This window comes from Cryptomeria japonica, chromosome 3 (assembly GCF_030272615.1).
Source record: "Cryptomeria japonica chromosome 3, Sugi_1.0, whole genome shotgun sequence".
Taxonomy (NCBI): Eukaryota; Viridiplantae; Streptophyta; class Pinopsida; order Cupressales; family Cupressaceae; genus Cryptomeria; species Cryptomeria japonica.
The window spans coordinates 340206970-340229962 of NC_081407.1; the positions used below are offsets into that span (position 1 = coordinate 340206970).

The following is a 22993-nucleotide window of genomic DNA, read 5'->3' on the forward strand; positions in this document are numbered from 1 at the left end:
CTTAGGATAATGCATTTCTTCGTAGTATGGATTTGAGACACTTAGGGAAGTGTGCACATAGGGATAGAGCTTGTAGGAGAAATTCCACCTTTTGTGGTCTTGTTTTATTGTTACACTCCACATTCAGTGGGTCATCCACCTCTTGTGGAATATTATATTATTTCTCCTACCTACCCTTGTTTCTCATTGAGCCACATATCATGATTGTGTGCTCGTACATCCATATGGCCTTGCCTGTATAAGCAGGCCTATATTCATTGTATTGATGAATCCAGTTGATCATTTTCATATTGATGAGAATACAGTTTGTTCTTGTCATTCTTTTGTCTCTATTTGCTATACTTTTTATTGTGCCCTTGATCTTGGCAAAATCTCACATTTTCTTTGGCTCTGCATCCAGTGAAGCCCTGTTCTCAGCATTAAATAGTGACTATTAGCTTCCTTCTCTTGATGATCCAATCTGACGGTTAGATCAACCTCCTCCAATTTAATGGCCTGCACATCTATTCTTCTAGCTATTTGTGGATTTAAAGGTGTATAGTGCACCAACATATAATTATTCATCTACTTTTATGCTAATCTATTGCCTCAGTTGAGACATTGAGTGTGTGTTTCACACATTCTAATGCTCATGCCCCAAACAACTGCATGCTCGGTGATGTGAAGCTAATTGTTAGAAAGTTGAAAAAGACTAGGATCTACGATTCTACAGAGAGATCTGGCAATAGAAGCTTCTTTTAGACTTTTACTGAACTGCTGAGAGAAATCCAAAGAAGTCATCTAACCTCTTGCAAATACAGAGCCATGGTTGTATTTTGTCTTGGATTACTTTATTAGGAAACATCTTATCTATAAGCATATTTATAGTCCTTCCATAACTTTTGGCAATAAAGTTCCTCTTGCAAAATAAATCTGGTTTGATGTATATCCTCACCCCCAAAAGTGTTTTGTGAACTTTATAAGGGTACCTGCCACATGTACATAATAAGCAAGGGGTAAAAAGTTCATGTACCTTGAAAGTCCGGTGCATTCCTATTCTTGTGAGTTATCTTCCTCCTTTCCGTGTTTATTCTGTGCTGGAAATTCTCCAGCTTGTGCTTGTTGAGTCTTGAAGAGACGAATGTGCTGGAGAGTGGGGGGCCAAGGGATAGGGTTTTTCCAAACGTTTTGAGTCTTTTGCATATTAGGAGTGTGTCTTGGAGATTGTGCAAACTTGACTTGTTTGGGCACTTCTTGTGAGTTGTGTTGATTTAGGTAAAGCCTTTTTAGGTTCATGATATTTTAGTTGTTAAGGGACTATCATTAATGGCCTTGAGATTCATTGCTTACAAACAATTCTTTCTAAATTTAGCTAGAATATCAAATGGATAAGTATCATTCTTGTCAATCTTCTTGGGAACTTTGTCTTAAAGGGTTTTACTTTTAAAGAAATTTGAGCTGGTTGCCTGCCATATATTAGTCCAACGGGCTATTCTTAATAACTTTGAGTTTAAATATTTCAACTAAATTGTTTGGATTTTATCTAGAATACTGAATAACCAATAGAAATGAGTCATTTTTTTCAATTTTCCTGTATAAACTTTCTTGGCAAGAATGCCTCACAAAATTTAATCGTTGTCTGCTCAATTCCAAAGTTCTCTGACCTTTCGCTTGTTCAGACTTGTAGTTGTATTTTCATCAGCAAGTTGGTTTCAAGCCTTTGACTATGCCATTTAGATTAAAATTTTATTTCTTGAAGCTTCTTTGAACATTATTGTATCCACATTGATCACCAAAATTTCATTTAATATTTTAAGCTTGAAACTAAGGCTATCCTATGTGCTCCATCTCTGATTGCTTGTTCCAGCTAGTAAAGTTGCATTATGTTCTGCTAGCAATACCTATCACTTCAGCTACTCCTGTTTAATATAGCTTCTGTTAAAGATAACATTAAACCGAAGTGGTAGATGCATTAGGTTTATTCTTATGTTGCAAAAATGTGATTTGCTTTTGTTGCTACCTTTGCAACTAATGTCCATTTATGAGAAAAGTGTCATTGGTTGTATTATTGCAAGATTTTTTATTTATTTTAAAAATAGCTAGTTTTTGTTTTGCAATTGGCTATATGATTTCTGATCTGGTTGTGGTCGGTTTATTTGTCAATTGAAATACTGTTGCTATTACAGGGACTTCAAATGGGCATAGCACTACCCGAGTTCTTGTTAAATGTACATGGAGCTTCTGGAGGGATTCTCTTGCTTGGGATAGTTGGAGTGTGTATTTTACTGCCTCTTATGACTGCAGTCATATATCTTTCTCGGTCATCAAAATATACAGGCAACAACGTAATGCACCAGACACTTTTGAGCTATTATTACTTCATGAAGCCTTCTCTTGCACCCAGGTTTGTTAGCCGCATCTCAATTTTGTTGATAAGTTTTGTTTTGATTGTTTATGGTATGCAACACGTGGCAAGAAACTGGTACAAATCGATTAGTTAATGAGATCATTTAATGGAACAAATTTGAGTGTTGTAAGGAAAGAGAGGTTTTGTTTTAACATTATAAATGGCAAAATGGTGATTGTTTTGCAAGTTCTGGTATATATATGTGAATTCTATTCAAATAGTTATAGTTTTCATTAAAAAAAATTGTAGGTTTCTGTATCTCGCTAAGATATGTTTGTTTTTTAAAAGTAATTCTGGGAACAGGCTGTTTGTTAACTATTCATTTGGCTGTTCCCAGTGGTTATAAATCATATTTTAGCTGCTGTATTGTATCGTTTAATATTCCGTACTCAGTTATTATACTATCATAATTTTAATTTCTTTCTTTTTAATGATATTTGTGCATATTTAGCAATGAACATATGTGCACATGCATCTCTAGGAATTCATTTACTCTCCTCTACATCTAGTTAATACTCAACTGATTTGATGCACAGTAAGGTAATGGATGTCTTTATTAAGGCAGCAGAATATGTGGAGATGCCAGTTCGCCGCAGTGATGATGAGCCTCTCCAGAAACTTTTTATGGTTGTTCGCAGTGAACTAAATTTTGATCCAAAAAGTTTGAAGCAAGAACAAGCAAAGTTTTGGAAGAAGCATCCAGCCTTGGTTAAGGCCAGTCTTTCATATCTTTGTTTGCTTTGATTTCTGAGTTTTTTTCATTGCGGAGACTTTATATTTGTTCAGTTATTCTGCATAATCTAACTATCGTTCCTGTTTGTGCTGTGTTGTGGCTGCACAGACAGAATTATTGTTACTGGCACAGTTGACTCGTGAGTCAGCAACTGTGCCATCTGGTTTGCAGTCTGATTTTAAACATGTCTTGCAACTTGCCCCTCGCCTGCTTGAAGAACTTATGAAGGTGAATCTTAAATCTCCCTGGAAATGTGTTATAAATATCCCTTGTATATATAGATAGATAGTGATTCACAGGCTTTGATTATTTATGTAAATGCATAAGATACATATGATAGATTATAGAACTAACTGTATGTATATAAATGGGAAATTTTTATTAATTAATAGATGGAATTCAGTAAAATTTTAAATCAATTTTTTAGTGTGTGTACTTATCTGTTTTTTGTAGTTATGTGGTGGTTTATTTTTTTCTTCTGGTAAAAATATACTTTAATATTTATTGTTAAGAAAATATAGTCAACTGGCTGAAGAATTTCAGTGATGGAACTCCATTTCCCAGCAACAGCTGTTGCTATCAGATAACCTCTGTGACCCCGGCATATACACCAACAATTTTCATCATAACTATGAATAAGGCTTATGATATCAGGATAAATGTGCAGCAGATTGGTGGATAGAATTACAAAGAAAAATGGAAATGGAAAGCAAACAGAGTACACACAACAGATTAAACGTGGGGCCCCTGTGCACTCAAGGTTGGATTGAGTCTACAGATCCATTAAATTGAAAGATCTCTATCCCCCCTTCTAGAAGAGGGGGGTTTTGTATCGAAATATATATAATATTATGTGGAGGCTACTGCTCACTTCTAGCTATATAAGGTTTGACAGTAGCCTCTTCAACTCAAACCGTCAACTTAGCTGACCAGGTGTAATGCATTGATGCTCCTATGTGTTTCCATGGATGCTTAATGGGAACTGATGAAATTTCTATATTTTTGCCCTCCTTTAACTATAAGGTGTTTTGCAAAATATGAGTTTGGAGCCTCATTAATTTTTCTCAAAATATTTTGCCAATATGGTGGGTAAACAACGTTGAAAGACAAACCATTTGCACAAAGGCATCATACAATGGTTTGATCGGTAATCTCTAAACTCTTAAGTGTCATTTTGAAATGCCCTTTCTAACTATGAGTAGCCTTTTGGAGCATCATCTACTTTCCTCAAAATATTTTGCCAATATGGTGACTGAACAACATTGAAGAACAAAGCATTTGCATGGAGGCATCATGCAATGGTTTGACTGGTAATCTCTAATCTCTCTAGCATTATTTTGAAATGCCCTTTCTAATGGTCCCTTCACTTTCTTCATGTTAGCAGGCTCTTTTTCGTTCCTGTCCAAAGATTGGTGGTGCTCTACCACAACATTAGTGATGATGCTATGACATGGGGAAGCAGGGAGCCTCTGTGGCTTCCTTCCTCTCCTTCTAGGAGGCATTGTTCTAACATTAGCGATGATGCTATGACATGGGGAAGCAGGGAGCCTTTGTGGCTTCCTTCCTCTTCTCCTAGGAGGCATTGTTCTAACTTCTAAGGACAATTGCTGCAGCTACTTCCTTGTGCACTTCAATACATTTTGCTACTTTATGTGTGGGTATTGGTATACCGTTCTTTCTTGGGCAACCTTTGATTTTCATGCCAAGAATGGCATATAAGTAGGTTCTTACCTGGTTTTATGAGTTTGTATACCTCTGATCACACCCATTGCATATCCAAACATATGTCCCACTACCTAGAACTTTCTGTCATTTCTATATGCCTCCACAAAGGTGAACTTGGGTCAGTTTTGGAGTACAGTTGGCCAATGGAGCTAGAATTGGCTGCCATTGCAATCCTAAGCAATAACGTTTAAACCATAAATCATTTATTCAATTAATTTTAATAGTTTGTGTTAATGCATGATAGCCTCGGTAAGATAAATGATTGAATGAGATATAAATGAAGTCTTGTTGATGTGTATTTTGTACACGACCAAACACAGAATAAAATACCTAAAGGTACCTTATCCTCTCTTGATTAAAGTCTCCGAATGCTGAAGATGTCGCGAAAAGGATCAATCGGGATGACTTCAAGGTTCTTTGTTGTAGGATCTCTATGTGTGGATAAGCACCAGTGGTCGTTGTATATGCTGTTTCTTCAGGGGCCTTATGCACTTTCAGAGAAAGCTTGTCCACGCTACTTTCTTTCCAAATGCAGGAACAGGATTTTCCTAACACTAACGGATTTTCAAAAAATGTCAAAAGATAAGGGTTTTAAAGAAGGAATACTTGAACTATTCCTAAGAATGACTCAATGAAGACTAGACTTGATAAGATTCTACCAATTTTAGTTTCGCCAAGAAATTACAACTCTACTGGAATTGATGCGATCTTCTAAGGGGATTTAATAACTTTCAAATCAACAAGGATATAGATACTATCATAGAGATACATATCAATACTTCCAAGAATGATTTTATTCTTAATCAATCTCAATGTTTCCAATTGACCACACAAGGCGTCCTTACAATTAGTAAGAAGCTAGTGGTTTGGAATATGAATCTTATCAAAGATCAAGCACAAAACTTCGTCCTTCAAACTTAGAACTTAAATGCTATTTCGACTGAGAGTGATTCAAGAAGATAAACAATCATGAAGATAGCCACAAGTATTGCAATAAAACACCATAACTTCAATATTTTATTGATCTCATAACCAAATGGACAACAATTGTTCAAAATTCTTTCTTCACTACTCAATCTTACTACAACAATAACTTTCTAACTTTCTTCTCTCTAAGCTCTCTCTCTTTTTTTCTAACTTCTCTAACTCTTCTAACCCCTTAAAATGAAATGAGTGAGGGTATATATAGCATCCTCAAATACAATGAATGGCTTGGATCAATTCAAGATCAATGGCCAAGATTTTACAATGAAACCCTAATTAGGGTTTGTTATAACAAACTTAATTCTGACCAATGAAATAATTACATTATTTGGACACATGTCTTCTCTGGAATATTCGACCAATGGATAGCCGGGGTAGGTACATCAAAGTTTGTGCCATCTTTAATGAGCCAGGTACATTGAATCTGGACATGCTGAGGTGGACCAACCCGACTGGAGGAGTGATGACTAGGATGCCACCTGGTCAAACACTTGGTTGATGCTCAATTTGGTGATGCCTTCCTTCAAATGCTGGACTGAAAGATAGATGGAGAAGGTCGTCCTTAATGATGCTAGACTGGAGGAGATCGTCCTTGATCTGGCTTGATCTTCTTTGATGAGAGTCTGCCAAGTAATTGATCCTCCGACCTTGGGGGTCGTCGTTTGATACCTACACAAAAGATTAAAGTTAGTCTCTGAGTATAATATCTTATAGCATAGGATCTAAGACCTTTCAAAGGGAATGATTCAAAACATTAATTTGAAAATGACATGATAAATCTAGGAATTCTAAATTTTCAAATTAATTATAAATGAAAATTAGATTTTCAAGACTTAGACTTTAAAAGATTGCTATGGAAATCAAAACAGGTCTTGAATAAGAACTTCAAAAAGGATTCTTCATACCTTCCTCTTGAATACTTAACTATGAACCTTGGAAAATGGAAGAAAGAAGATCAGACTTTGCTGGACAAAAATTGAATTTCTGGCCCTCCTTGGATGAATTATGTCTTGATTAACCTTCAAAAGAACTTCACCTTCACTAGCCTCCAACACTTAGCAAAAAATTCGCCTCCAATCTGCTGGAATTCGCTCCTCTAATCTGCTCCTCAAATTTGCATAAGAAGGAATGAATAAATGATTTGAATTCACCACAAAGCATCTCCCTTAGATAGGGCGGTCACCCTATTCCTCATGAGGCCGACTTAGGTATTTAGCAATAAAATAAGATAAAATCCCACTTAAAAGGAGGCAGACTTGCTTGTAAAAGCAAATAAATGTATTTTAAGCGCTCTCCTTAATTTTTTGTTAAATCAAAATGAATTTCAAGGCCTCCAAGGTGGATTTTACATTTGCTTTAAGGCTTTAAAAATTAATTAATTCAATTGTAATGGCCTTAATTCATGCGAATTTGATCCAACCTCCCCAAATGTCTTAATTTTAGCAAATTTGGTGAAAATTTGGGAATATGGAGGTTTGATTGAGGCTTAATGAAGCTTCCTTTCTCTTTAGGCTTTGAAATATTTAAAGTGATGAAGGCCTAGATTCACTTCAAGACTTGTTTGAACCCTTTATCCATGCTTGTTCCCTTGATGAAATTGAAATTTTCTCAACCTATATTTGCAAATTTCCATGTCTTTGTCTTTACAATCTCTAAACTTAATCGATCAATGTTGAATGATAGGTTTTTGATGATTTCGCCCTGGACCCTCTGGAAGGGTCAGGAGCGATTTCTCAAATGAGGTCTTGAATACCTTATTCCCTTCATTCCAAAATCTCCCGGAAGGCGAGTTCATGTTTGTTTTGCCCAGATCAAAGTCTTGCATTTCAATTTTTAGTCTTTCACATGAGAAAATTAAGTGAAACTGTGAATTTTGCCCTAGATCCTTTGGAAGGGTCAGGAGCGATTTTTACATTTTAGGCCAAAATTCACCCAATTTTGATCATTAAACTCTTCCAAGGCAATCTCCAGGGTTCATTTATCTCCATCACTGGGTTAGCTCATCAAAACTTTGAAGGAAATATTGCATTTTTGGGAATTTCGCTCTGGACCCTCTGGAAGGGTCAGGAGCGAAATTCTCTCCTCAGCTCAAAATTCTCATTTTTGAAGGTCCAAAACCTCTTCAAGGCATTCCAAATAGGTTCTTTCATTGTAGTCCAGGCTTATTAGTCTCACTCAAATCTGGAAGAAAAAGGTGAATTTAGGGTTTTTCGCCCTGGACCCTCTGGAAGGGTCAGGAGCGATTTTTCTTGCTTAGGCTTACTCCTTCATCATTTTGTCTTGAATCCTTCACTCAAAGCTAGGCAATGGTCTTCTTCATTCACTCCACCCAAGCTTGGTTTGTTCTTGGAAGGCAAAATAGGGGATTTTGAGATTTTCGCCCTGGACCCTCTGGAAGGGTCAGGAGCGATTTTCCTTCTCTGACCTAGAATCATCAAATTTTGAAACAAACATCTACTCACAAGTGGTCTCAAAGGCCTTTTCTACCTTGGTCTAGTCTTGCACAAACTTTGAAAGGAACATGTTGGTTTTAGGATTTTCGCCCTGGACCCTCTCGAAGGGTCAGAAACGGGTTTTAGGTTTTAGGACAATTCCTTCATCCTTTCAACTTCAAATCATTTCCAAGGCATAGAACATCATGCCTTACTCCTCTTTGAGTCCTGAAAACCAAAATCTAATCTTGAACTGCAAGGAAAATAGGAAGATTTGGAAATTTCGCTCTGGACCCTTTGGAAGGGTCAGGAGCGAATTTCCCTCTTGGCTTCAAAATTTGCATTCTTAGCAGTCCAATTCCACTTCAGGGCAATTCAAATGTCTTCTCACACCCATGTCTAAGCTTAACTTTGCCCAAACTTCGGAAGAAAGGATAGTTTTGGAGATTTTCGCTCTGGACCCTCTGGAAGGGTCAGGAGCGAAAATCATGCTCTAGGCTTGATTGCTTCCTCTTGACAATCTCAATTATCTTCAAAAGGCAAAACACACTTCCTCACACCCATTCAAGCCATAAAAACTAAAAAGTTGCTTTGACCTTGCAAGAAAATAGGTGTTTTTAGGAATTTCGCTTTGGACCCTTTGGAAGGGTCAGGAGTGAAATTCACCATTTGGCTCAATTCCTTCACTTTTTGGTGATTTCTTGCAATCTCAATTTACTCCCAGGGACAATTCTTTCTGTGCCTCACCTTATCCCATACTTGGCTTAGCAAAATTTGATATCAAAAGGTGATTTTGAGGAAATTCGCTCTGGACCCTTTGGAAGGGTTAGGAGCGAAAATTACAATCTTGACCAAAAATCTTCATTTTTTCACCTTAAAACTTCTTTGCCAAGAAGGATTTCATGTTTCATCATGCTAGGATTAAGGTTTCATACCCAAGGAAGGCTAAAAAATGTGTTTATAAGGAATTTCGCTCTGGACCCTTTGGAAGGGTCAAGAGCGAAATTGCCTTTCCTGGCCAAAATCCTTCATTTTCTTCATTTCTAAACATGCCCAAGGTTTTCAACATGCTCATTCTTCCTTTCATCATGCCTTTGACACTTCAATTCAATCAAACTGAGCAAGAAATGTCTCCTATAGAGATTTTTGCCCTGGACCCTTTGGAAGGGTCAGGAGCGATTTTTAGGTTTTAGGCCTATTCCATCATCAGTTCAAGTTGAATTCACCTCTCAAAGGAAGAAAACACAACTACTCTCTCATCCAAACCATAAAAACTAAAAAGTGACTTGATTTTGCAAGAAAAATAGGTGATTGAAGAAATTTCGCCCTGGACCCTTTGGAAGGGTCAGGAGCGAAAATTCTCCTTTTGGGCAAAATCCTTCACTTTCCAAGTTAAAACATCTTCAGAAGGCAAAAGCAAGTTATTCTTGTTTCATTCATGCCCAAAACTTGACCTTCTACACTGCATAATAAGAGCTTTTGGGAATTTCGCTCTGGACCCTCTGGAAGGGTCAGGAGCGAAAATCACCTTCTTGTCCAAAATCTTTCATTTTGCAAGCTTCCAAATCTTCAAATGTGACAGGAACGTCCAATCCTCCCTCCAAGATACCCTGCACATCAAAACTTAGCCAAAGTTAGTGAAAAATAAGCTCTAATAAGATTTTCGCTCTGGACCCTTTGGAAGGGTCAGGAGCGAAATCTCCATTCCAGGCCAAATTGCTCAGTCTTCAAGTTTCAAACCACCTCACAAGGCAAAGTTAGATCATTTTCTAGGCTAGGAACAAGATTGCAAGTCTATCAAAGGCAAAAAATAGTGTTTAGGATGAAATTCGCTCTGGACCCTTTGGAAGGGTCAGGAGCGAAAATCCTCTTTCAGGCATTATCTTGCTCTTCAAAAAACAATCAAATCCCTCTCTAGGCAAGAACATATCAATTCACCTCCAAACATGCCCTAAAAAGCATCATTCAGTCAAAAATGAGAAGAAAAGGTCTTACAAGGATTTTCGCCTTGGACCCTCTGGAAGGGTCAGGAGCGATTTTGACATTTCCAGGCTAGATGTTACCTTGGTTTGTTTCATCCTCCATCAAACTTAATCAAACCAACTCCTTTTCTTCACTGGCGTTGCTCAACTGACTTTGACAGGGAAACAAACAGGACCCTGACAAGAAAAACTCTCTTTCAATCTAGACCTGACCTGAGACCTATTCTCCCTGTTCCTTGATCTAACCAACTTGACTCTCCTGAAAGGCATGCTTCATTTTGGCAATCTTGAGGCTTCAGGCAGACGACTAACAACCTCCCTAAACAAGACTAGACTTAGCTTGAAAGAAACCCTAAAACGAGCTTCCAAGGTTTAGCCCTAATCTAGCCAGCCCAGGCAGAATACTCACTCACTCAAAACCCTAAAAGCAGAGAGAAAAACAAGCAAAGAGAAAGCAAAACCTAAGGCAAAAAGAGGGGGTCCCCATTCTAATGGGGTGATGTGTGAAATGGTCACAACAAGTCTCTCATTCAATCATCTAACCTATCGATAAACTATGATGAAAAACTTCAAGCTATTGTTCCTTCATTTGATGATCATTCTTCAATTTGTATATGTTCAATCATACTTGTAAAGTTCGATCAATGCTTAACTATCGATAATCATCGATTGTAAATCTCATAGCACAAAATACCGATTGGTATTGGTTTACATTATGACGTATGCACTCCGATTAATATCGGTTATCATATTAACTGTGAACACCGATTATTATCAGGCTTAACCAATGCACTCTGATTAATATCGGTTGATATATTAAACGGTGAATATTGATGGTTATTGGACTTAACTAATACTTACCGATTAATATCGGTTGTCTTGCATATGATAGACATGCTGATTAAGTATCGGGTGGTTTGTTAAGTATACACCGATTGGTAAATGCTACGATAAGTCAAAGGGTGCGATCAAGTAATGTCTTGATCGATCATGTCTAATAGACATGACCGGTCAAGGCATTGCTTGATCCTCCTTGCTTACACATATATATATCAATCGACATTTGTGAGAAGGACATCGAAATCAATTAATGCTCCTCTCACCTGCAATATACAAGAATATAATCAGATTTATTATATTAAAGATATAATACATAGTTAAAAGAAAAGATAGCCTTGAATATAACTTGCATATTGAATTGAGAATTGAATAACATTTACATGGTATTAGAGCTATAGTTAAATCGAACTTGAGGCTGTTCAATTTTGTGGAAAATTCAAAACAAGCATATATTCAACATCACATTTCTTCTAATGGCTAGCGCTATCAGATTTGAAGATAGACTCGGAGGAGGTGATGACTTCTCAGCATGGAAGTTTAGAATTCAGATGATTCTAAAAGAAAATAAAGTCAAATCATTTGTAAAAACTGAAATTGCAGAACCTGAGACTGAACCTGACAAAACAACTTGGAGAGAGGGAAATGAAAAGGCCATCAAAATCATAGTTGATGGGGTGAGAAATAATATTATGCCCATCATAAGGAAACATGAAACGGCCTACAACATGTTCAAAGCACTTGAAGATGCATTTGAGATATCCAATGCTAGTAGAACCTTGGCTTTAAAAAGAGAAATAAATCACATAGCCATGATCAAAGGAGAATCAGTCAAGCCTACTTCATGCAAAAATCAACCCTAAGGGATGAACTAGCAACTCTTGGATATGAGATCCAAAGCAAAGAATTAACACTCATTGCTCTAGATGGTTTGCCTAGTATATCGGAAACATTCGTCCAAGGCATCAGTGCAAGGGATGAATTTCCAAAATTCGATAAGCTAAAGGGAGACTGTCTCCAAGAAGAATCAAGGTTAAATAAGAAAGGGATCAAGCAAAAGAATATAGATGAAGATCTTCAAGTTCTAAATACAAACTTAAACAAGAGAGGCAAGCAGAAGCAATTTAGGAAAAGAAAAGGTCGTCATGGCAAGAACACCTTCAAGAAGGACCTTTCACAAATTCAATGTTACAGATGTGACAAATTTGGGCACTATGTTGCCAAATGTCCAGAAAGAGCCAAACAACAAGCCACATTTGCTAAAACAGGAAAATCTAAAAGGGAAGATGACTCTGAGAAGTATGTACTCTATTCAGCACTTACAAACCAATCATCAAACAAAGTTAACTCCTGGGTGATTGACAATGGCTCATCCAGACACATTACAGTATTCAGAGAAGTGCTAGACTCCATGATAGAGGAGACTGATGAGGAAGTGACTATCGGAGATGACTCCACACATCCAGTCAGAGGAGTTGGAACCTGCACCATCAAACTAAAGTCAGACGTATCATTACAACTTAAAGGAGTACTATATGTCCCAGGCATCAAGAGAAACCTAGTCTCCATATCAGCACTAGAGGATAATGGATACAGAGTGACCTTCATGGACAACAGAGTGTTGGCTTGGCCAAAGAATTCATCCATCAAGAAAGCTAAAACCATTGGTCAAAGACAAGGCTACTTGTATGACCTGTGCACAGAGCCCAACTTAGCCCTAATCCATGAAACTACAGATGCTAATGAAGTCTGGCATAGAAGACTAGGTCACCTGAATTTTAGAGCTTTATCATCAATGGGGAACCTTGTCACAGGCCTACCTAAGTTAAAGCAATATCATTTAGGGGCATGCAAAGGATGTGCCCTAGGTAAAAATACTAAGGGTGTTTTTCAAAATAGTACTAGGAAAACAAGTAAAATTTTAGAGTTAGTTCATTCTGATGTATGTGGACCTATGTCCGTACCTTCTTTAGGGGGATTTTTGTATTATGTAATATTTGTTGATGACTACTCTAGGAAAACTTGGATCTACTTTTTGAAGTGTAAAGAATCAGAAGAGATCCTCAATAGGTTTAAAGAATTCAAATCACTAATAGAGAACTATTTAGGAAATAAAATTAAAACCCTAAGAACTGATAATGGGGGGGGAGTACACATCAGAATTATTTAAAGATTTTTGAAAAAATTTAGGGATTAAGAGGGAGTTAACAATACCTTATAATCCCCAACAAAATGGGGTAGCTGAGAGGAAAAATAGGACAATTGTAGAAGCTGCCAAAGCTATGATTCTTGATCAGAATCTAAATGTCAATCTTTGGGCAGAAGCAACTAGCGCTGCTGTATATATTCAAAACAGATGTCCTCACTTCCATCTTGAAGATAAAACCCCTGAGGAAGTCTTTACTAAATCAAAACCAGATATCAGCCACCTTAGGATATTTGGGTGCCTTGTCTATATTCATGTACCTAAGGAGAAAAGATTAAAATTAGAGCCTTTTGGAAAAAGGGGAATATTTGTAGGATATAGTGAAACCTCCAAGGCCTACAAAATCTATATACCTAGTTAAAAGAATATTGAACTAAGTAGGGATGTAATCTTTGAAGAAGACTTAGCCTTCAAAAGAGCCCAAAGCTCACTAGAACTTGAAGTCTATATCTGCCCCTAGCATAGACGAAGACCCTGCTCCTGAGCTTCAAAGGGAGAATCTTGAGGAAAATGAAAGTGAAACTCAAAACCCACTTAGAGAAAATTTCAAGAAAAGACCACTATGGGCCACCAAAACTGTAGAAGAAGCTCAGAAGTATGCTGCCCCTTCAGGAACTTTTAGAGAAAGCAAAAGGCCTAACAAACTTACCAACTACGTCGCTCTCCTGAATAATCTCTCAAGAGAAGAACCTACTAATGCATCAGATGCACTTAAACATCAAGTATGGAAGAATGCCATGTCTGAAGAATTCCAATCCATTATGAAAAATGATGTTTGGGAAATTGTTCCTAAGTCGACTGGGAAATCTATTGTCACCTCCAAATGGCTCTTCAAAATCAAACACGCTGCAGATGGCAGCATTGAGAAACATAAGGCTAGATTTGTAGCCAAAGGGTTTTCTCAAAAGGAAGGAATTGATTATGAGGAAACATTTGCACCTGTAGCCAGATACACTTCAGTAAGAGCAGTCTTAGCCATTGCAGCATCAAAGGGATGGAAAGTTCATCAGATGGATGTTAAGACAACATTCCTTAATGGTGAGATCTCAGAAGAAGTATACCTAGAGCAACCTGAAGGGTTTGAGATTCATGATGCAGAGTCACATTTGTGTAGACTCAAGAAAGCTCTCTATGGGCTTAAACAGGCTCCCAGGGCCTGGTATGAAAGAATTGATACCTATCTCTCAAAATTAGGCTTCTCCAAGAATGATGCAAATCCTAATCTCTACTATAAGCAAAAGAAAGGTGATATGCTAATATTAATTTTATATGTTGATGATTTGTTAATCACAAGGAAAGATCACCTCATTGATCAGTGTAAGAAAGACCTTGCTAAAGAATTTGATATGAAGGACTTGGGACTCCTTCATTACTTCCTAGGTTTGGAAGTATGGCAGAATACTGATGGGATTATACTAAACTAGGGTAAATATACCTTGGACATTTTGAAGAGATTTGGAATACTAAATTGCAGACCCATGACCTCTCCAATGGAAACAAACCTTCGTAAACTTAAGGAAGCAACAACAAAATCACAACCACCAGATCCTACTCTATATAGGCAAAAGATTGGGTCTCTGATGTATCTTGTAAATACAAGACCAGATATATGTTATGCAGTTAATGCCTTAAGTCAGTTTATGTGTGAGCCTAAGGAGATCCACCTGATTGCAGTAAAAAGCATTATGAGATACTTACAAGGTACTCTAAACCTTGCTCTCAAATATGAGAAAGTTGATCTAGACCTACATGGATTTACAGACTCAGATTGGGCTGGAAGTGTGACTGACAGGAAAAGCACTTTAGGGTGTTGCTTCAGTTTAGGCTCAGCCATGATATCCTGGATCAGCAGAAAGCAGTCTTCTGTGGTTCAGAGTTCCACCGAAGCCGAATACATTGCAGCTTCCATGACTGCCTGAGAGGCAGTATGGCTTAGGAAGTTGCTTGTGGGATTGTTTAGAGAGCTTATGAAACCTACTATCATACATCGTGACAATCAGAGCTGCATAAAACTTTTAGTAAATCTAGTGTTCCATGACAAATCCAAGCATATTGAGATTCATACCACTATGTGCGAGATATGGTAGACAAGAATGTGATCCAATTAGAATATGTTTGTACAGGAGATCAGACTGCAGATATTCTGACCAACCTCTTTCTAGAGTGAAGGTTGATCACTTCAGAAAAGGTTTAGGTATGATAGAAAGGTAATTTGCTTTGTAATCTGTATTTACATATCAATAAGATGTTTAATATGTAAACTTCTTTGTCATGATAGGACATTTTGGATTTTATCCCTTGGGTTCATATCTAAGAGGTTACGATCTCTCAAGATGATGAACACTTGTATGTAGACATTATAAGGTGACGATCTTATGATGTTCAAACCAGTTATCATGTTGGATCTCTGGTATGTCATGGATGTGCCATGACTGTGTTGTGGTAAAACATTTGTATAAGATGTTAGTGCACATACCACAACTTGGATAAGATGAGAATTTAATCATCCTCATATGTTTATCCTAAAGTATTGCATGTTTAGGCAATACTGATATCACATGCTTAGGTGATATCCTGTCATCACAATATTGATGTGATGAACATTTGTATCACGTGATTAGGTGATATTTCATGTCATGTGATTAGGTGATATGATTTTCTGAAGAGTCAGATTGTGTAAAGAATACTAACCATCATTTGAATTGTGATGCTTGATATGTTTTTCATTTATCTTACCTGGCTAAGAGGGAGTGTTAATGCATGATAGCCTCGGTAAGATAAATGATTGAATAAGAGATAAATGAAGTCTCTCATTCAATCATCTATTCTATCGATAAACTATGATGAAAAACTTCAAGCTATTGTTCCTTCATTTGATGATCATTCTTCAATTTGTATATGTTCAATCATACTTGTAAAGTTCAATCAATGCTTAACTATCGATAATCATCGATTGTAAATCTCGTGGCACAGAATACCGATTGGTATCGGTTTACATTATAACGTATGCACTCCGATTAATATCGGTTATTATATTAACTGTGAACACCGATTATTATCGGGCTTAACCAATGCACTCCGATTAATATCGGTTGATATATTAAATGGTGAATATTGATGGTTATCGGACTTAACTAATACATACCGATTAATATCGGTTGTCTTGCATATGATAGACACCCCAATTAAGTATCGGGTGGTTTGTTAAGTATACACCGATTGATAAATGCTACAATAAGTCAAAGGGTGCGATCAAGTAATGTCTTGATTGATCATGTCTAATAGACATGACCGGTCAAGGCATTGCTTGATCCTTCCTGCTTACATATATATAGATCAATCAGCATTTGTGAGAAGGACATCGAAATCAATAAATGCTCCTCTCACCTGCAATATACAAGAACATAATCGGATTTATTATATTAAAGATATAATACATAGTTAAAAGAAAAGATAACCTTGAATATAACTTGCACCTTGAATTGAGAATTGAATAACATTTACAGTTTGCACTTGGCAGGCTATGCACATACATTGTTAATTTTTTAAGAAATTGTTTGGGTAAAATAATTTCAAATCCAGTAGGCAATTGCTGCCTCCCACAATCCCAACCAAGCAAGAGTCTAGTGGTTAGACTTCTAAATCCAGTAAAGAGATTTATCGTATTACAAGCTATGTTAAACCTGGTTTGACCCAGGATTTTCACACTAGTGACAAAATTCTTTCAACCCATTCAAAGAGCCACCCACACAGCCAAAGCTGTGCCAACAGTGAAAAGTAGAGCATACATACTGTGAAAATGGCTGCAGAATGAAGAGGTTGTTTTGTGTGGCTGCCATGTATAAACAACAAAACAGAGAAATTTTTTGGCGCTGCTTGTGGTGACCAACAATGGCGATGTTTGGACCCTATGTAACAAATCTAATGCAGATTTCTGCACTTACTCTCAGCTACTCATCAAACAAAACATAGTGTTTGTTTATTTCCTTGTTACTCATCCAACAAAATGCAAGTGAAAATGATTTTCAATTTTGGGGTTTAGGGTGGTCTGATTTTTGATGCTTAAAAGTCGAACAAAATCCATTGAAATTGGTTCATCTTATTGTCCTTGTGTGAAATCATTCAAAATTCATCCAACTTGGATTGCTAAAAGATAGTACATTTGAGATTCATCTTACTGCCCTTGCATGAAACCATTCAAAATTCATCTGAACTCCTTTGAATGACAGTCAAATCATATCTGTTGCAGGAGGTATTAATTTATAATGTTTCATATGCATGCCATCCCAAAGAAGCATTGGAAATTTAGATATTGTTAAACATGCCTGATAAGGTGGATCATTGATCCTAGATCATATTGTTGGCTCTTCAGAAATCTACATATTTGAGTTTTTGGATCTTCAAGAGTTTGGTTGGCAATTGAGCAGTGCTGTGAGCTTCTTCCAATAGTCTGTTTCTTAAAAAGACTCATTTTTTTGTAACCTTTTTATTTTCACTAAAGTTATTTATAAAATTAAGGGAGTTATTGTGTCTTTCAGTCACATTCTTAGCTTTTACACTTCCATTTTGTTACTTCTTCCATAATCAATAGTTTCTTGAAAATGGTCTACAAAGTACATGGACTGGGAACCTTATCTCAAAAGAAATGCCTGTATAATTGATAACTCAAGGTAGACTATGTGGTTCTCTGGGAAATTACAGTATATTCCATTGATATAACTAATAGGTGCTCTTCCATGGATATTAATACATATCATGATAATATTGCCAATACCTTTATTTATTTTAATTGTTTTCAAAAACCCCCTGTGGAGGACAATTTTTAGTTTTTATTGGTCTTGTACACTATCTATTTCTGTCTTTATGTGATTGCAAAGCTTTCTGATTTTAAAGTGGGTGTATGCATAAAGAAGGCTTAGAATTTTGTGAATTTAATGTAGTTAATAAGGATTTCATGCTAAACATATTACATACAACTGCTGATATTGTTTCCATGTCCATTCTGATGTAGATGGCAGTTATAGCACGCAATACTGAATGTTATGGCTGGCTGAGACCTGCCCTTGGAGTAATGGAGCTCTCACAATGTATTGTTCAGGTGAATTTATATTCCATCAATCAATTCTAAGTTTAGATAAATATAAAATTATTAGAATTTTTTTTTTAACTTTTCTTGTCCAGGAGTTGCAATGCAGTATTATTTTCAAGCTGCATTGCAGTTGTTTTCAATATTCCTTTGATAATGAGCGTTATTTGTTTTCTTTATAGCTAGATACTCTTGTGTAAGTAGAGATCTGGGATGTATGTTTTGTTGGTGTGAAACAGTTGTTTTTTTGTGTGGATGATTTTGGTTCTTAGTATATTAGTATTAGTAATTACTAATTAGTAATAAAGTTCCTAAGGTAGTTGCTTGTAGTTTTTTCATTTTTCAAGGAAAATGTATGACTTGGATTATCATTAAGTAGTGAGAATGCCTCTCTTGCTAGATTAATGGTATGTTTAATTATATTACGCAAAAGTATTGAAACAAAGAAAAGGTATCACAAGTCCCAAATTCGAAATGGCCATTCAAAGAAACGATAATTCAAAAACATATTAAATCCCACTCTGCTTCTCAGTGATGGAGGCAGAGTTGACATCTTAATCAGAGAGCATGTTATTTACCATAATCTTAAAACTAACTCTTATTTACACAGGTGTACTTTAATTGTGTGTCTTTGGCTTGTCAAGTTTGCTCTCAATCACTGCAGTCGATAAGACAGTCTGGCAGAAATGAAATCTTTGTTTCATTTCATGTTTCTCAATTTCCCCAGCAAAGCTATGTTGTTTTGATACAGATCGCTAACCTGACTTTAAAAAAATATCTGTGCTAGCTTTAGATCATTCTGCTATATGGTGTTCCAATTTGAAATTTGTCAAGCTTGAGCTTGACAATATAAAAATTGCTGATTATCTTGATAGAGAACTCTTCAAGGTTTTGGTGCAGTCAAAATCCGGAGGGTCCTCAAAGAGAACAATCTAGATCATGCAGAAAGAGTAACACAACGGAAGCAACAACACAACATAGAGAAAATGTTGATTCAAACATCCACAACATCATAGATTCACCATAAACCAATTGGCAACATCCGGTGTACATATAGGCTAAAAGGCCTAGAACAACTCACATCCCAGATTACAATCCATCCAGACCTCCAAGAGGTATCCAAACTACATGATATTGATAACTCAATGATGAACCACTAGTACCAAACCGGTACTGAGAGAGGGGGGGGGGGGTGAATCAGTACAAACACAAATACAGTCCAAAACCGGTTTGACAACAAATACTCCAAATGACTGACAAACAGGGATACCGGTAAAACAGAGTGCAACCGGTAACATTCAGTATAGTTCAATCAGTCATGAACCGGTCACTCAATAAGCTTTCCTCTTAACTCAATACTTCATTATCATTATATTCTCATGCATAAACAAGTAAACTTAACCATCAGATCTTCACAACAGTGAGTTCAATATGTTTTATAGACAGGCATAAAACATAGAACCTTCATGTGCTTAACTGGTAAAACAAAGCATCACAAGACAAAAGCATTTCACATGACACACATATTTTTCACATGGAAACCCAACTGGGAAAAACCATGGTGGGGATGAATATCCACAAGCTGCTTTTTGAACTCTTTAGAAGTCCGCTCCGTTAGGAGCCTTGTCCGGTTAAGGACATTACAATAGGTTCTGGTAGGAACCGATCCTATTAGGGATCACCCGGTTAAGGGTTAAACCCGGTAGGGTCACCTTGTTAGAGGATTTCAAGAACTCAATAGCTGAAAGGATCTCCTAAGCTCTCTAGCTTCTCAGAACTCATTAGCCTCGAGTTACCTGATTAAGGGATTTGAATCAAGCCGATTAAGACCACCCGATTTAAGGGATTTTGAATCAAGCCAGTTAAGGCTACCCTGTTAGGGGATTTCACAATTGTTGAAGTGGTTAGAGATCAACAGGTATTACAATGATTTGTTAACAGCACTCAATGCTAATGCAGATCCGTTTAGGCTCCTCTTTTCCTTCTGCACATTCACTTTGCAGGTATCTCCTCTCTCTTTTGGTCTGGCAAGAATCATGTATCACTTCCCTTGGATACACACTCACAACTTTTGCCAACCACCTTAGAAAGAAACACAACATCGACCTTATAGGAAACATACAGGTCGGTAGCAAAAACCCTAAACCCTAAACCTGTTAGGTTAAGCAATTCAAACGGTTCGATCCTGACTATTGAATCATACTGCATTAAATGCAACAATCTTGAATCGATCTCAAGACATTCTCTATCGTCCATTATCCACCGTTTTCATGGCGGCTGATAACCCATCACGTGTTATCACCGTTTGACAGACTTCACACATTCCCGAGGTAGATAGGAATAGTCATCTTCATGCAAGATCCTTCATGCACACAGAGCTTACGTGGCAACACGATCTGTCCTCCATCATACTACTAACTCATCACACAAAGATCACCGATTGAGTCACACAGACTTGAGGTACTCCAACCGGAAACCCCGAAGTGGAAGCTACCTACCAACCGGTAGTCATACAATGCTTCCATGTGCCGGTTTCCATAACTACATGCTGGTTCACCTTGAACAAATATGCCGCTTCACTTTGGCATATAAACTGGTTCATACATATGTCGGTTCCTCTCTCTCTTCTCCTATCACATGTGCCGGTTCACACCATGTCTCATATTGACATCAATGACAACATACAATATCATTATGTCTTCATGCCGGTTTACATAATGCCATGCCGGTTCACATAATGCCAACAAATATGAAATCATTCTCATACAATATTTTCACTGCCCCCTAAGGATCAATGACAACAATATAAATAGCATCCGGAACACATCCGGGTCGGCCACAAAAGATCGCATTCTCCAAAGACAGGAAAATGAAACGTGTAAGATAGGTCGGACCCAAAGCATGAAGATCACCTTTGCAAAGACAATAACGAAGTGTGGACCACCAGGGAAGGTCGGCCAAGGGCCAAGGAACTTCATATGTGGTGCCAATTAGATCCGCAAGTCAAGAAATCACTCCACAAGAGAAGAAATCTCCAACTAGTCGTTAAGCTCAAAAATTGCTTTGGAACCAAGAAACAGCCAATCCGGAAGCAATAACTTGCCGGAAAAGAGTCCAAATGAACTGGAAATCTAGAACAAGAAATAAGAACACGTCTGGAAGCCAAGAATCTGATCTGCAACGGAAAATGAACAACTGCCTGAGAATTTCGGAAGTAACATAGAAACTGCAACATAGAACAAGGACAAACTGAAAAGCAAATATATTTTTGGTTGATGCAAGATTGCTCAACGACCGGGGATGCTCCTGCATCAGGTTTCTTGCTGCGTTCTTATTGGTATTGAGCCCAGGCCTGATTAAAGTCCTTACAAAGTAGACATTGTCTAAGCTAAGTCCATCACTCGGTTTTCCTTTTTCATCATTTCTCCTCCTGGGAACTTCTTTATCTTTATAAACTCAAGCAATGTCAATGCATTAAGGTCTGCAATTTTCTTCTCCAAATATTGTCTATGCTTTTGTTTCTTCATCTCATTTTTTCTTTGGTCCTATTCTCCCAACCATAGTATGATTAGCTGGAAGTGGGATTGACTCAGCAAACCAAAAGTATAAATGAATTTCAATCATTCTTATTTTAATTTTGGAAAAAATTGTGATGCAGGAGCATCCAGGGCTCTCGCAATCCTGCACACTCAAAAATATATTTTAATGATTTTGGTTCTCTTTCTTTTTTTCTTTGGTTGCAGGCCCTATTTTTTGTTAACTTCTCCGGTTTTTGTGTGTCATTATTCTTCCATTCCGAGCACTTCCAATTATTTGCTGACCTGGTTTTTTATCCTGCTGGGCTATTCGTATGGGGTACACATGCCTGAGTGGTCATCTTAAAAGAATATTTAAAATTAAGCTGGGCATTTCATTTTTACACTACTTTGTTGCGGCCCCCATGACACATTGGCAACACCAATCAGACCATTGTAACTTTGTTTTAAACCTTACTTTACTGCTGACATCTATGTAGGAAGAAAACTCCAAAACCTTATTGGGATTATTTGGTTGGCTTGGCTAGGACCTAGAAGATTGTTCTTTTTGGCTGTTCTATTTCCTTTGGCTGTGCATTTCATCTCAGCTGGCAGCCGCTTGGATTCTACCATGTCTCTTCTTGGTAGATGGTATTGAGGTGGGGTCCTCCTCATCTTCAGCTATTTTTAAAACCTTTTCTTGCTGGGATCCACATTCTTATTGGTTGATTGTTTTTAAGGCATGGGCTTTTGCTGGTCAGTGGTTACTTTACCTATATATATATCTGCTGGCAGCTATCCATTGTGGTCACCCACTGACAGGTTGCAGGGCTGTGGCTAGATTAACTGTCACTCATTCAATTGTCTGACTAGCAGTTGCAGTTGACAGTTTCTATTTCTGATTTTATTATTGCATATTCTGGACAGAACTTGTGTTTTTATTACCTGATGATTAAGTGAGCAGCTGCTCTAGGCACCTCTGGACAGTCTTGAGAATCAAATTCTGCTAGCCATCTCACTACCATCAAATAATTATTGCTGATTTTCATAAAGCTAGCATACAATCTTCATATATATATATGCTTATTCACTGAAAGGAAGGGATTA

General features: G+C 37.2%; 1 protein-coding gene across 1 annotated transcript in view; it reads left to right on the top strand.

The window, feature by feature from the left end:
• LOC131029376 (dnaJ protein ERDJ2) overlaps nt 1-22993 on the top strand; it is a 43977-nt gene that overhangs the window by 16283 nt on the left and 4701 nt on the right. Inside the window, exons 5-8 of the mRNA XM_057959838.2 lie at nt 2166-2383; nt 2923-3104; nt 3232-3347; nt 18297-18383. Of these exons, the coding sequence (XP_057815821.2) occupies nt 2166-2383; nt 2923-3104; nt 3232-3347; nt 18297-18383 (603 nt within the window). The remainder of the gene's footprint in view (nt 1-2165; nt 2384-2922; nt 3105-3231; nt 3348-18296; nt 18384-22993) is intronic.